This window comes from Centruroides sculpturatus, unplaced genomic scaffold, assembly GCF_000671375.1.
Source record: "Centruroides sculpturatus isolate CEXI.00-Female unplaced genomic scaffold, Cexi_2.0 scaffold355, whole genome shotgun sequence".
In the NCBI taxonomy this organism is placed as follows: Eukaryota; Metazoa; Arthropoda; class Arachnida; order Scorpiones; family Buthidae; genus Centruroides; species Centruroides sculpturatus.
In genome coordinates, this window is record NW_019384632.1 from 604159 (window position 1) to 619424 (window position 15266).

The 15266-nt window shown below is 35.4% G+C and overlaps 1 protein-coding gene across 1 annotated transcript in view; it reads left to right on the top strand.

Annotated features, from left to right (window-relative positions):
* Window positions 1-1496: 1496 nt before the first annotated feature.
* The window catches only part of LOC111625789 (piwi-like protein 1), a 32631-nt gene continuing 18861 nt past the window's right edge, over window positions 1497-15266 (top strand). Inside the window, 3 exon segments of the mRNA XM_023369008.1 lie at window positions 1497-1574; window positions 13356-13463; window positions 14461-14689. Of these exon segments, the coding sequence (XP_023224776.1) occupies window positions 13386-13463; window positions 14461-14689 (307 nt within the window). The 5' untranslated portion in view covers window positions 1497-1574; window positions 13356-13385.

Here is a 15266-nt window from a genome sequence, read left to right on the forward strand (position 1 = left end):
AGAGAATCTGTAGAAAAAAATAACTTATTATTTAAAATGTTTTAACAATTATGCATTAAAAACTATGAATTATGTTTAGGTGAAAATACATATTAAACTGTTAACTAATCTGCATTTCCACTTAGCATATTCTGTTGTAATATATATATAAAACATTAAATACAAGTTTCTGTAAGGTTAAAAATACTGTATTGTCTAATAAAGAATGTTAAAAAAAACTTAATTTGCAATTTACATTTGTTGTTTTTGATTATTTTATTATTATAGTAAATGTACAAAAAAGCTTACAAAAATACAAAACAGATAAAAGAAGTTACTTCTTTTATCTGTTTCTTAGTAGGTTAGGCTAATTAAAATAAATTAAGCCAAAGAGATGATAAAAAGTAATTTAGTCTGCAAAAAATTACTTTGTATCTGTAAGTATGTTTAATCAAATTTGTATGACCATTTTTCAAATTAAATTAAACATACTTACAGATATATCCATTATGGAACTGCATACATGAAATTTCTGTAAATTTGAAAAGTATTGTTTCTTAACACAGATTTTGAACTGACATTCAAAAGCACAAAATGCCTGTTGACAGAAAGAACTGTCAATTCTAAATAAAACATTATTCTTATCAGATTTTTTTTTAATCTATGGAGAATATTCTTTATTTAAAATTGTTCAACAACTTTTACATTTAAACTTTATAATTTGTTAAGCAAGATTTGTGAAAATTTCTCTTTCAGAGGTATACAAAACTTAGTTAATTTTATTGTTTCATCTAACTATATTAAATGCATGTGACAAATTCAAAGAATATTCTGACTTATCTTAATTAATTATAAATTTCATCCTTTCTCGATCTTTTTATGAATAATATCTGTAACAAAGTATAAATTTTCTGTTATTTATTATCTGTGCACGTAAATTTAAAACACTAATCGCACTATTAAAATGATCTATTGTGTATGATTTGGTTCAGAGATACTGTATATAAAGATCAAGTATGAAGTTAAAATTCGTTCAAAAAAATAAAATAATCGTAGTAATTTATTAAGTAAACGTAAACCATTTTAAAATTATTCCTATAAATTTAAGAAAACATGCGAGCTAAACTTTATACTATATTTTCACTTTATACTCACTCAATCTATTTCTGCGTGACTTCGTTCTGACCACCACAAAATATAATCGTCCAGCATTTCCTATTTCGGTGGGTTGACGTCATTCAGCCGACCAATCAACGCGTTGTGCCATCTGGATCTCTAGCCGCACGTTTTTCGCGCCTTTTTCTTAAACAGTCGTCTGGCTTTGAATTTCTCTTCTCGCGGAATCGCCAACTCTCGTCTTTTTACTTCTCGCCCAAATCCCGTATATACATATATAGGTTATTTGTTATAATTATTAAATGTTTTTAATTATTTTAATTTTAAATACAGTATTATAATAATTATGTCATTTGAATGTTATAAATATTTTGTAAAAAAAGCGCCATATATTCTAAAATTCGAATTTTAAATTTGTTCGAAATCGTAGAACATCATAGAACATCGTAGAACTTGTAAGAATTTCAGGAAAGAATCACGTAAGTTGTTTTTTTTTCTAATTTATCTAGTAAAGAATTTGTTTTATTTATTTAAAAATAATCACCCGTTTGATGAATATTGAATGTATTCATCGTTATTCAGTAATTTTTATCGAAGAATAATTGGAACAGGAACGAAAAAAAAAAAAAAAATTGCTACTCTGAATAAATAATTGAATTTTATCTGATAATATCAATTTATATTTCTCTGAGAAAACCTAGTTATTTCGATATCGGATAATTAGAAGGCAAGTCTAGTAGTTTCCGCCCAAGAGAATGGGATTTTGCATATACTTTAGTTCGAATCATTCGATACACGCGTACAATGAAATTCGAAATTGTTATTATCTGTTCCGGTGATCATCATAAATATCATTTAATTCGAAATCTATCATCATGTTACGTATTTATAAAGAAAGTTTTCACGCGGAAATGACATTTTCGGTTTTACCAATGTAGAGAGCGGAACGCTATGAGGCACAATCTGCCGGCGTGTCCTTTGAAAAAAGAAGAAGTTACGATCGTAGAACATCATCGTTCTATCGATAAAATGGGTTTTCAGACGGTTGAAAGATTTAGCTGAACGCTGGAAGATTATTGTTATTTCTAGTTCTGAATTTCGATCTTTATTCCTACACCAATTATATATATTGTTGTATAAAAAGTGATTAGAGCACCATGCCAAAATATACATTTAAAACAAGAAATAACTACTGTCCATCGGCGTTAAACAGTTTTTATTATAACGCAAGCACTTTCGATACTTTATTAGTCATCTTCGGGCGAAGAACGTAACTTTGGAACATTGTGATAATTTTCTTTTAAAATGAAACATTACAGAGGTTGCAGCCGACGTTTCCATCGAGAGAACGTGTACGTCGGACGTTAAATACCGTATTCCTGTAAGCCTAGAAGTTTGACAATGGCGTTTGGAACGTCGGTGGAATCGTGCTCGACGTTCCAAACTCCATTGTCAAACTTCTAGGCTTACAGGAATGCGGCGCTGAACGTCCGACGTACACGTTCTCTCGATGGAAACGTCGGCCGCAACCTCTCTATTAAATATTCGAAAATGGAATACAAATTTTCAAATATTTTAAAATAAAATTGAATTTTTGGATTATAAATAGGAGACTTAATGTTTCATTTGATTACTAGAAATGAAATTTATAATAATGTTTGTATTCAGAATTTTATAAAAAAATCAAACCTTTAAACTTACAAATGAAATTCCAACATAGTTTAATGTAGAAAAAACAAACGCTTTCGATCTACGTAATTCAGAGAAGAATCAAGGCGTGCTTGAAAATCATTTATTGGAAGCCTGGACCAAATATTTGTGGACAAAATTGGATCTTTCAACAAGACAATGATGTCTGTTGCTAGGGGGTATTGTGAGGTTTGCCGATTGGGGGGGAAGTGTCGCGACAGTCGAGCGGTCAGCACTGTCGTGTGGGAGTGAAAAAACTTTACTGAGACAGGTCCTCCATCGTATACCGTTTAATAAATATGAAAATTTTCCTTACAAATTCCTTAATGGACGAAGTAGCACCACAAAGCGCGCGGGTAAAGTCCGAAATAAAGTTCGAAAAATTCGGTTTTCGTTACTTGTGGATGGACGCTGCCGGTGAAATATTCCGTAGGCCCCGGGGCGTTGATCACGGCTTTCGGCGGCTTCTCGTTGGGCGAACTGACGAATCTGTAGATCGCTAGGAGGCACCCAGAAAACGATGCTTCCACGATGTTCCAAAATGTTCTTTGTTTTTTTTTCAAAGATCGGGAGCACGCACGTCCAGGAGAAGAATCCCTACGTATCCATGCACCAAAAACGTCACATCCTATTTTTGCGCGATTTTTATAAGTTTTTCTGAGTCCCAGATCGAACATTCCGATAGGGCGATGTCGATCTCCCCCGACTGACAATCTGATTCCTATCGAAGATGTTCGATCTAAGTACTCAAATTAATCTATTTTTTTCTTTCTGAAAAATTCGTTTTTTCTCAGAAATTTCTACACATATGACTTATATATGGACATAATATATTCGCCTTGCGTTAGACGGTTTCTTTTTACAATATAAATGTAAAAAGTAGTGCAAGTTCGTATACCGGTCATCCGGACATTGGTGGCCGATCTTCCGGAACTGAAAGAGATCGTTTATTGTACACCCGGTGGTGAGTACTGTCTGAAAATTTTGAGGTCGTAGGACCCGAATTAAGTGAAGTTTAGTAACTTTTTATACCCAGTCTGGGCGGGTTTTGGAGGACTGTATCGGGTCCAATTTTAGTGATTTTTGAAATTTGAAAGAACCGTCTGAAAAAAGATGTTTTCAGCATAGACGTTAAAAAATTTGGGAAAGTTCTCTCAATTAGTTATTATTACAGAACGATTTTAGTTTTTGAAATTTTTGCCTCACTGGAAAAATTTTCAACTTTTGGCGATAGTTGTCATAGTTACGGCCGGGTTTCCATAGCGACAATATTCAACATTTGCCGCGGGCGGGAATCTCAAGGCCTCGCTGAAGAAAGGAAGAGTCTGATTTTTTACTCGCTTGTTATAGGAAAGTGACTGCCTACCTTCTTGTGGCGAGGTCCTCTATTTGGTGGTATGGCTTCTAAGCCACCATCAGTGGGAACACGGGCGGCGCTAACCCGTGTTTCCGAAGAAGAGGAGGAGGATGAGCTCGAGTCCGAGCAAGAGGGATTATTATCTTCCCTTGCAAGTCAGCAGGAGGATAGGCAGGATGCAACAGTCATCATTGCTAAGCAGTTTGAAGCTGAACTGCTACAATATTTGAAAGCTAATTCCGGATCGAAGATCGGTTCGAAAGACCACATCGCGCAGATTATGGGAAAGGTTTCGAGGATAATAGACTTATTGTCTGGGAGAGATGATATCTACAAGATGGTATCCAGTATAAAAGATAAACTGGACGAAATTAACAGTAAAGAAGTAAGAAAAGATGAAAGATCTTTTGCTCAGGTAGTGGCAAGTGTTCCATTGGTAAATAAGAAGATTGTTGAACCACGAGAAGTTGTAATTGTGCAACCTATTGAGGCTGCCGAAGATGCAGAACAAACTAAGAAGATAATAAAGGATAACATTAAGCCCCATCTTTTGAAGATTGGGGTTAAAGGTTTAAAAAAATTAAGGAATGGTGCAGTGGCAATTGAGCTTGATAAGAAAGAAGACAAAGAAACGCTTCAGAAGGCAGTAGAGATGATCCCTGGCATGATAGCGAGGGAGCCAAAGAAAAGATTACCGAAGGTGATCATCCACGCAGTGCCCAAGGAAATAGACAAAATGGAACTGTCGAAGTATATATATATGAACAGAATGAGGGTGTATCAGACCTCTATAAAGAGCTGGAAAAGTTTAATCAAGATTTTACGGTTAGGTTTGCCTTGGGAGGAAGGGCCAGACCTACCACCAGTTAGGTGGTAGACGTGAAGCCTAAGACACGGAATGGATTACTAAGAATAAAAAAGTTAAATGTGCAGTGGGTGAGGTGCCCAGTTGAGGATTTTGTACCAATAGTACAATGTTTCAATTGCTGTAAAATGGGTCATTTTGTCCGTGAATGTAAACAAGAGACCCCCACTTGCAGTCAATGTGGGCAGGGACACAGGTATAAGGATTGTCCGAACAGGAATACGATAAGAATGTGTACAAATTGCAAAAATGAAAACCAAACAGATACGAGACATAACGCCTTGGACAGAAAGTGTCCTATAGTCCAAAGGATTAAAGCAATTACAATAAGCAGAACAGATTATGGAAATGAACATTAATGAGAGAAGAGAAGAGATCACTGTAGTTCAAGCGAATCTGTAAAAGGCGATAGCGGCGACCTCAGAGATGAATAAATGGATGGAGAAAGCTGAGATTGCATTAATTCAAGAACCATATTCGGTTAAAGGCAAGGTGGCTAGTTTAAGTAGAAGGCTTCGAGTCATTCAGGCTGAGGCTGAGAGGCCTTTGGCAACAGTGGTTGTCTCTAATTTCAATATTGATATCCTTTTTCATAAGGATATAAGTAATCATAAATGTGTATATTGTGAGATAATCGTTTTTGGTCAGAGGATTATAATTGTGAGTATATACCGTCCGTTCGGAGAAGAGATGGCCTACACCTATAACAGCATTGAAAGGATAATGCAAAAATTTACTGGACAGGCCATTATTATTGGAGTGGACTTTAATGTCCACTTTCCAGTCTGGGGAGACCCATTGCAGGATACTGAGGCCGATGAATTCCTAGATTTTTTAGCAGTGCATGAACTACATGTGGTTAATGATCCGGCATCGCCTCCAACGTTTGTTGGGCCTAGAGAATAAAGTTGGATCGACTTAATGATGTGTAATAGTAAATGTCTAAAATAGATAGGTGAATGGGAGGTTAAGGCGGAAAGCTGTCTCAGTGACCATTCGCCGATAAGTTTTAAGATTCAACTCCCATAGGTTGAAGAGAGAATTGAAGGGAAGAAGTTTGATATTAACAGAGCGAACTGGGCAAAGTTTTCGGCCCGGTGTGTTAACAAACTCAGTGAAGTAATAAATAGGAATTGCTTGGAAAAAGAGGAGGCACAGGCTAATATAGATAATGCCATTCAGAAGATTAATGAGATATGTGAGGACTGTATACCACAGAAGAAACAGGGGAGGCATTTGGTTCCGTGGTGGAATGCGGATCTTACCTTCTTGAGGAGGAACAATAACAGGTTAAGAAGGAGGTTTCAGCATTGCTGGGATCAGAAGAAAAGGGAAAGGAGGAAAAGGGCGTATTTAAGATTTGAGAAGCATTATAAGCAAAAGATTAAGGATTATAAGTTAAATTCCTGGAAAGCTTATTGCAAGGAAAATTCAAGTGATCCATGGAGTTTTATATTCAAGCTCAGTATAGGAAAGATAAAATCTAAGACAATAACTACAACAGTCAAGACCCAATGTGGGTACACTAATTCAATGCAGTAAACAATTTCTTACCTTTTGGATCAATTCTTTCCAGAAGACAGCAGGACTATTAATAACGAGGGACATAGGAAAATCAGAGAAGTGGTAGAGGAGGTATATGAAGAGAGGGAAGACCCTCCTTTTACAGCTGAAGAAGTTAAAGAGAGTATAGATAAAATAAAAGAAAATAAGGCTCCAGGAGATGATGGTATTGTGATTCAAATAGTAAGGAAAATGTGGGAGGTCTGTCCCGAGGTACTCCTCACGATGTATAATCAATGTTTAAGGCATGGAGTATTTCCTGAAAGATGGAAGAGGGCAAGAATAGTGATAATCCCAAAACCTGGGAAAACGGATTTTACAGACACTGGAAGTTACAGGCCGATAAGCCTGTTGCCCGTAATGGGTAAGGTCTTAGATGACCTAATGATTAAAAGGATAATGTGGCATTTGGAGCATGATAATAAAATTGAAGAGGTTCAGTTTGGGTTTCGGGCCCAAAGGTTAACAGAAGACACAATAAATAAAGTTGTGAAAGATATAAGAGAGGTAGTGCAGGGAGCCAAATATGCAGTAGCTATAAGCTTAGACATTAAAGGTGCTTTTGACACTGCGTGGTGGGAAATGATTCTCTACCACTTAAGGACTAACAATTGTCCAATGAATCTATATTATCTTGTAAAGGATTACTTTAAAGAGCGGAAAGCGAAGTATAATTCTAATTACTTAAGCGTGGAGAAGGTACTAGAAAGAGGGTGCCCGCAGGGCTCAAAGTCCGGGTCCAGTTTTTGGATTCTTCAATTTGATAGTATAATAAGAAAAATATTGAGGAGAGGAGTTAGATGCACGGCATATGCTGATGACATAATGATTATTTACTCTGGGCATTCTCGTAGAAACATAGAGGTGGAGTGTGTAAGCCTACTGAAAGATGTAGATCAGTGGGTTAAAGAGGCCAAGTTGGTATTTAATCCACAAAAGACAAAAGTCATGATATTCGCAAAGAATTTACCTCGGCTTTGCAGAAGAGACCGCCAATTATAAGGATGAGGAATGAGAAAATTGAGGTGGTGAATAACATGAAATACCTGGGTGTAATTATCGATAACAGGTTGAGCTGGAATATGCATGTAAAGCAGTTAAAGAAAAAATTTAATATAATTTTTAATAAGTTGTCCCAGGTTGTTTATGGGACCTGNGCATGATAATAAAATTGAAGAGGTTCAGTTTGGGTTTCGGGCCCAAAGGTCGACAGAGGACGCAATAAATAAAGTTGTAAAAGATATAAGAGAAGTAGTGCAGGGAGCCAAATATGCAGTAGCTATTAGCTTAGACATTAAAGGTGCTTTTGACACTGCGTGGTGGGAAATGATTCTCTACCACTTAAGGACTAACAATTGTCCAATGAATCTATATTATCTTGTAAAAGATTACCTTAAAGAGCGGAAAGCGAAGTATAATTCTAATTACTTAAGCGTGGAGAAGGTACTAGAAAGAGGGTGCCCGCAGGGCTCAAAGTCCGGGTCCAGTTTTTGGATTCTTCAATTTGATAGTATAATAAGAAAAATATTGAGGAGAGGAGTTAGATGCACGGCATATGCTGATGACATAATGATTATTTACTCTGGGCATTCTCGTAGAAACATAGAGGTGGAGTGTGTAAGCCTACTGAAAGATGTAGATCAGTGGGGTAAAGAGGCCAAGTTGGTATTTAATCCACAAAAGACAAAAGTCATGATATTCGCAAAGAATTTACCTCGGCTTTGCAGAAGAGACCGCCAATTATAAGGATGAGGAATGAGAAAATTGAGGTGGTGAATAACATGAAATACCTGGGTGTAATTATCGATAACAGGTTGAGCTGGAATATGCATGTAAAGCAGTTAAAGAAAAAATTTAATATAATTTTTAATAAGTTGTCCCAGGTTGTTTATGGGACCTGGGGGCTCAAGTCAGAAGCAATGGAAGCTATATATGATGGTATGTTTATACCAATAATAACTTATGCAGCTTCGGTATGGAGTGATAAGGTCAGAAATACAAATCAGATGAGGTGCCTTAGGCAGGCTCAAAGGACTGCTCTTTTGAAACTTACAAGGTGTTTTAAGACTACATCTACAGAGGCTCTTATGGTGTTGGCGGGAAAAGCGCCTCTTGAATTAATAATAGAGGAAAGAGCTCAGAGGTATTGGCTAAAGAAAGGCGGACAGGATAACAGGATCGATATTCCAATTGATCTAAATAATTATGAACGCGATATCTTAGTAAAGGAACTGCCTCACCCAGCTGAAAGTGTAGGGGTAAGGCTGCTGGCTGATGACCTAATTAAGACTGATATATATACGGACGGCTCTAGGTGTGATTCAGGCACTGGGGCCGCTTTCGTAGTTTATGAGCATAATAAAGAAATTCATAGTGACAAAGTTACATTGGAAGCATATTGCTCCAATTTTCAAGCCGAGTTATTGGCCATAGACAAAGCTGTTGAATGGTGTATAAAACATGAACGGAAAGAAGATGTCTGTATTAATACAGATAGTCGTAGTGCTCTTCAGGCCCTGACTAACATCAGCAGGTATTCAGACAAAACTCAGAGAACATGGTCTAATAGAGAAGTTTTATTTTAAATGGGTCAGAGCACATGTCGGTATATATGGGAATGAACGGGCCGATTTTCTGGCCAAAGAAGCTGCCACTGGTAACGAAAAAGTGTTTAACACAATTCCACAGTCCTGGGGAAAGGAGGCATTAAAAAGTAAAATAATAGAAAAATGGCAACAGATTTGGACAAATAGTATAAAAGGGAGGAAAACCTTCGACTTACTCCCAAATATTGATGAAAGACTCTCCCATCTTAAGTGGTTTGGGAAAGAGCGTGAACTTATGATTTGTCTTTCGAGACACGATGGTCTCGGAGAATATAGGAGCAGGTTTCATTTGGATGAACAAAATGAATGTGTATGTGGAGAGGAGATGGAGACTTTGTACCATCTCATTTATGATTGCTTGGAATGGACATCTGAAAGACATTATGTCGAAATCGTTGTATTGGAAGAAGGGTTACGCTGGTCCTGTAGTGTGTACCAATTAATCAGGAACAAAAAAACGTATAGGCAGCTCGTTACCTTTTTTAAGAAGATCATACAGAGAAAAGTAACTCGGGTTAAATTATAATTAATTTTCCTGAGCAAGTTGCTCAGTGGGATATATTTTTTTTATTTTATTTTATTTTATTTTTATTTATACANACGTTAAGCCCAACTTCCTGTTCTCCTGCGATGACAAATCAGCTTGCTCTTCCTCTTACTATCCTGCACAATAGCCATGCATTGACAATTTACATTCTTTACAACGTACGTGCTTCTGAAATTTCATTTACCTGCAATTTTTTTTTCGTTGTTCGCGGAAGATATTTAATAAATGATTTATACAAACCTATTTAATCTGCGATAAAAGCACTCACGTTCATCGGGTTTCATTAATAACATAAAAAAAAAACTACACAACTTTAATGGTTGGTCTAATATGACATTTTATAACTTGGTGTCGATTAACAAAGGAGAATTTGTTTCGAAAACGAACAGAATTGTCGAAGAATTTGTTTATATTTTGTACTCGAGGTAAAGACTAGAAATAGTTTTTCTTAGAAACAAAGATTAATGCACGCATCACGATTATGTGGCATGTCTAAAACGTTTACTATAGAAGAATGCTGGTACCATTAGAGTTTATAATTACCATAAATTGAAGCCATTTTTCCCCGTTTTATTTTATTTTTATTTTATTTATTTTATTTTATTATTATTTTTGTATAATTGTAATTGAAGTATAAGTCACTGTAAAGAATATTGTATCTAAGCCCCGTTATGCAAAAGCGGTGCGGGGAAAGACTGATCCCCATTAGGGGATATGATTCCCATCAAATGTATGTATACGTGTACGTTTGTATATATACTGTTTAAACAGTATAAAGTATTGTGATTTGTAAACTATTAAATAATAATCTGTATGTATAAAAAAATGGCTTGAGCAGATCTACAGTAGTCACAATCTTATCTATAAAAGATATATCAAGAAGTCTCAAGCTGCTAATGGAGTAATAAAAATTACATCTGAAAAATAAAGAGCATTTTAGAGCTCATAATGGAACCTGAAACTGATCTGATGACAGACGAACTCCAGAGATGTCAGAACAATGATCATTTAAGTGGCATCCAAACCAGAATAAAGTTAATGGGGTTGGGGATCTCTACAATTACAATACTATTAATTACTTCTGAAAAATACCGAAGAAAAGAGAAAAACAATCGACATTGGACAGATTCTTTAATCCCACAAATGGAAAAAACCATGACTAATAAAAATGCAAGACTGCATATATATATCTATTTTTACTTTCACATATATTTTTTTACTACGTTTATTTATATTTATTTTTTGGAGTCGCCGAATCAAATTAATCAAATTCCCATAAAAACCTATGGTAAATCGATAATCGGTTAATGAACAAAGTCTTGGAACAGATTATGTTCGTTAACCGATCACACTGTACTATTTTCGAGAATTCTCATGCAATGTAATAGTTGACAATGTTCTTCCGACCTTGTCAGATTTTTCCTAAAAATAAATTTGACTATGTACTCTACAAATAACAATAAATTATAAATAAAAATTAATAAATTTTTTATTAAATATAAATCAAAATTACAACTTGAGTGTTTTACTTCACCAAATTTTTAAACATATTATTATTATTGTTATGTTTTGTGAGTTATACTCGGTTCACACCGATGGCTGTGTACTATGCCGGACCAAAGTCGAGGCATAGCAACCAAAACAAAACTAAAATTAAAGAAGTGTGTCAGTGTGTGTGTCTGTATTCAGGAATTTCCTAACAATGTGGCATGTATTCAATATAGTAGCCTTCTATAGTGTGATGTATGCATTTCTACTCAATTGTAATGTCCCCAGGCTTTTGTGTAGTGTGTGTGGTATCACACCAGTACAGAAGAGAACGACAGGTACAATAAGCACCCTATCCATCCTCCACAGATGCCATATTTCTTGGGCAAGTTCTGTGTACTTGCTAATTTTTTCTGTGCATGTGTTTTGTACATTGTGAGTGTTTGGAATGGCTACGTCTTTAATGTATGTGATTTTATTGTGTTTGCAATGAGTGTGATGTCTGGTCTGTTGTGGTAAATTGTTTTATCTGTGATTATGGCTCTGTCGTAGTACATTTTGTGCGTATTGTTTTCCAATACTGTTTATAGTATATACTTGTAGTATGGTTTGTGGATGTCTACCAATTTGTGTTTGTTTGCAAGCTCTTGGTGTATTATATTTGCTACTTGATTATGTCTGTATAAATAATCTGTCTGTGCCAAGAGCTTGCACCCAGAAGTGACGTGTTGTATAGTTTCTGGGATGATATGACATTTTCTGCATGTGTCATTTGTGAGTGTTGTATCATTGAGTATGTGCTTTCTGTAGTTTTTAGTATTTATGACCTGATCCTGTATGGCAATCATGAATCCTTCCGTCTCCCCAAAGAGGCATCCCCGATCTAACCAGCTGTTTGATGCAGTTTTGTCAACAAAATCCTGGGCCTGGTCATAAGGATGCCTGTCATGGAGTGCCTTTCGAGCCCACGATTGATTGATGGTGTCTATGATTTTTATGTGTTGTGTCATGTCTATGTGTTGTGAGTGTAAATTTAATGGTGTGCTATTTAAGTCTGTTAGAGTTACTGCTTTATGTAATTGTGATGTTTCTTGTTTCCTGTAGAAAAACTCTCGCAGTGACTGTATTTGTTTGTAGTGAAGGTTAACTATGTCGCCATCTTTACGTGGAAGGGTTAATCTTTCTGTGGCGGATTTAGGATGATATTGTTTATGCTTAGTAAGAGTTGTTCTTGTTTTTCTTTGGAGTTGCTCGAGATCTGTGTGAGTCCAATGTATAACTCCAAAAGAGTATGTGAGTACTGGGATGACATATGTATTTATTGCTTTAACTGTGTGTTTTGCATTTAGCTGTGTTTTGAGAATGGCATTTAACCTAGTTTAGTATTCTTTAATTAATCTTTGCTTTATTTGTGTATGTTCCGTTAGTTTGGCCTGTTGGAATCCTAAATACTTGTAAAACTCGTCCTCTTCCATGGATTCAATAACGTCTCCATTTTTAAGTGCAAACTCTTCTTTCTTCAGGATTCCTTTTTCTATGTGAAGTTTTTTGCATTTGTCTGAACCAAACTCCATTTGTATGTCCTTAGTGTATGAGTGTGTGATTTGTAGGAGTTGATGAAGTTGTTTCTGTGTGGACGCATAAAGTTTTATGTCGTCCATGTACATGAGATGTGACAGTGTAAACTGTGTTGTTTTTTTGTGTCTGATATTGTAGCCGTAACGCGTGTTGTTTAACATGTCGGATAATGGATTCAGGGCTAGGCAGAACCAGAGAGGACTCAAGGAATCTCCTTGAAAAATTTTTCGCCTAATGAATATCTCATGTGTTTGTATGGAAGTGTTACTAACCCTGAGATATAATTGTTCTTCAGTGCTGCATAGTGTTTTTGAAGAATGCAATGAGTGATGGATGTATTTTGCACATAAGTAGAATATGTAGCAGCCAACTATCGAATGCTTTTCTGTAGTCTATGTATGCCATGTGTATGTTTCTGTGTTGTTTGTGTGCTTGCCGTAGAATGACTGAACCTATAAGTAACTGTTATTATTATTATTTAAGTGGAGATAAAATTAATTTCTATACTGACCCACCTAATGTTTCCTAATAATTTTCATTAATTTTTTGTTGTTATTTTTATTTCAGAACATCTTTATTATAATAATAATCTGTGACATGTCAATGGATCAGGCGCAGGTGCGTAGACCTGGAGACAAGAGAAGACCCGAGCCTCCTAGTATGCAGCAGCAGCAGGTATATTCAATATATAACTTTTGATTTAATTTAATGATTACTTTTAATGGTTTTCTGGTTTAACAGAACTAGCTCTTGATCCTATTTTAAGCTTTTAATAATCTGAAATAAAATTAAATTTCTATACTTGTGATTTTTAAATTTCTGTACTTGTGAGCAATATGCTAGACTTATTACACCATCACTGGACACAAGATCAGCCTTAGAAAATCACTTTATTACCGATTACAAATCATTGATTACAGATCACTGTTACAAGTATTTGATTAAATGTGCTGATTTGATGCTTAGATCAGTATAGTTAAAACAAACAGTATAGTAATAAAAGACATTGTTAAAATAATAAAACAATTCACTGTACATTTTCAGTGTACAAAAAATGATTCACTGTACAGTGTACGTACAGTGAAACTTACTTTTACTGATTAGAATGATAACTTTCAAGTTTTAACAAGATTTGTAAAATTTTAGAAATGTTTATTCCTTAAACAATAAAGTTTTATCATTTAAAAGTAGTAATGAAAAATGTATTACTCAGAAAATTATTTTAGTATTGTGTCTTACATGCCATAAAATTAATAGGTATAATTTAAGTAGATATTGAATAATTTTTGTTAATTTATATGAGAAATTTAATGCTAGAGCTTTGCTTTTGGACAATATTTTAACAACAAACATTTGAATTTTAAGCTGAAAAATGAAATTTTCAGGATAATTTTATAAGGTCTCCCATGCATATAAAATGCATTCGTACACTAAGTTTCACCAAAATTATATTTACACATTTACATGAAGTTGTGCAAAATTTCAACTAATATTTAACATTAGTTTGTGTGAATTCAGATTTATGTTGAAGTGATATAATTACAGTCTGTAATTAAAGTACTAAGACCATATTTGTAAATACTATTGTTTAAAATTACTAATAAAATATTAGAGAGTAGGTGGTCTTACAATAGTATTGACTTTTGTATTTGAATTAATATTTTGTGAGCAGCCAGGACCAGAATCAATTCAAGCAGCTAGATCAGTTCCTGGTGGTAGTGGTAGAGCCATTCGACGTGGAGGAGTTAGGTCTGAACAAAGACCCGGAGATGTGGAGGCATTAACAAGAGCTGTTGCTTCAGCACAAATAAGTGGCGAGAGTGCCGGGAGAGGTGCAAGACGTGGAAGACAAGAAATATGTGAGCCGGTTACACGGCCAGAACATGTTTCAGACAAGAGAGGTAGTTTACTATTTATTGGCATAATTTGATTTCATTCTATCTCCTCAGCATTAATGCTTTTTTCCTAGAAATTATTGGTGTCATCTGTTCATTTTAACTTTGTCAAAGACTTTTTCTGAAGCATTTATATTATTTTTTTAATAAACAATACAGTAATACCTCGACTTACGCTACCCCGACTTACGCGAACCCGGAGTTACGCGATTTTCAAATCTCGTCGATTCGTCTTTTGTTTGAGCGCCAAGCAACTCTCGACTACTCAATCCCCCCACACTATTGTTCGGCTTACATGTTCAGACGTGTCGCGCGGAATCGACACATAGCCACAATTTATTTTGTGTTATTTATTTCTGTGTTTGTTATATATACGGAGACTTGAGAGACTCTATGTGGTGATTTCTTCTAACCGTAAACGAATCAAAAGATGAGATAAGATTAACAAGAACATTTATTAGCTTACATACATCCGACTTGGGTTTTACACAAATTGCGAAATTATACCCCGACTTACGCGAATTCGACTTACGCGGTTATCGCTCGGTCCCACCTATCGCGTAAGTTCGGGGTATTACTGTAT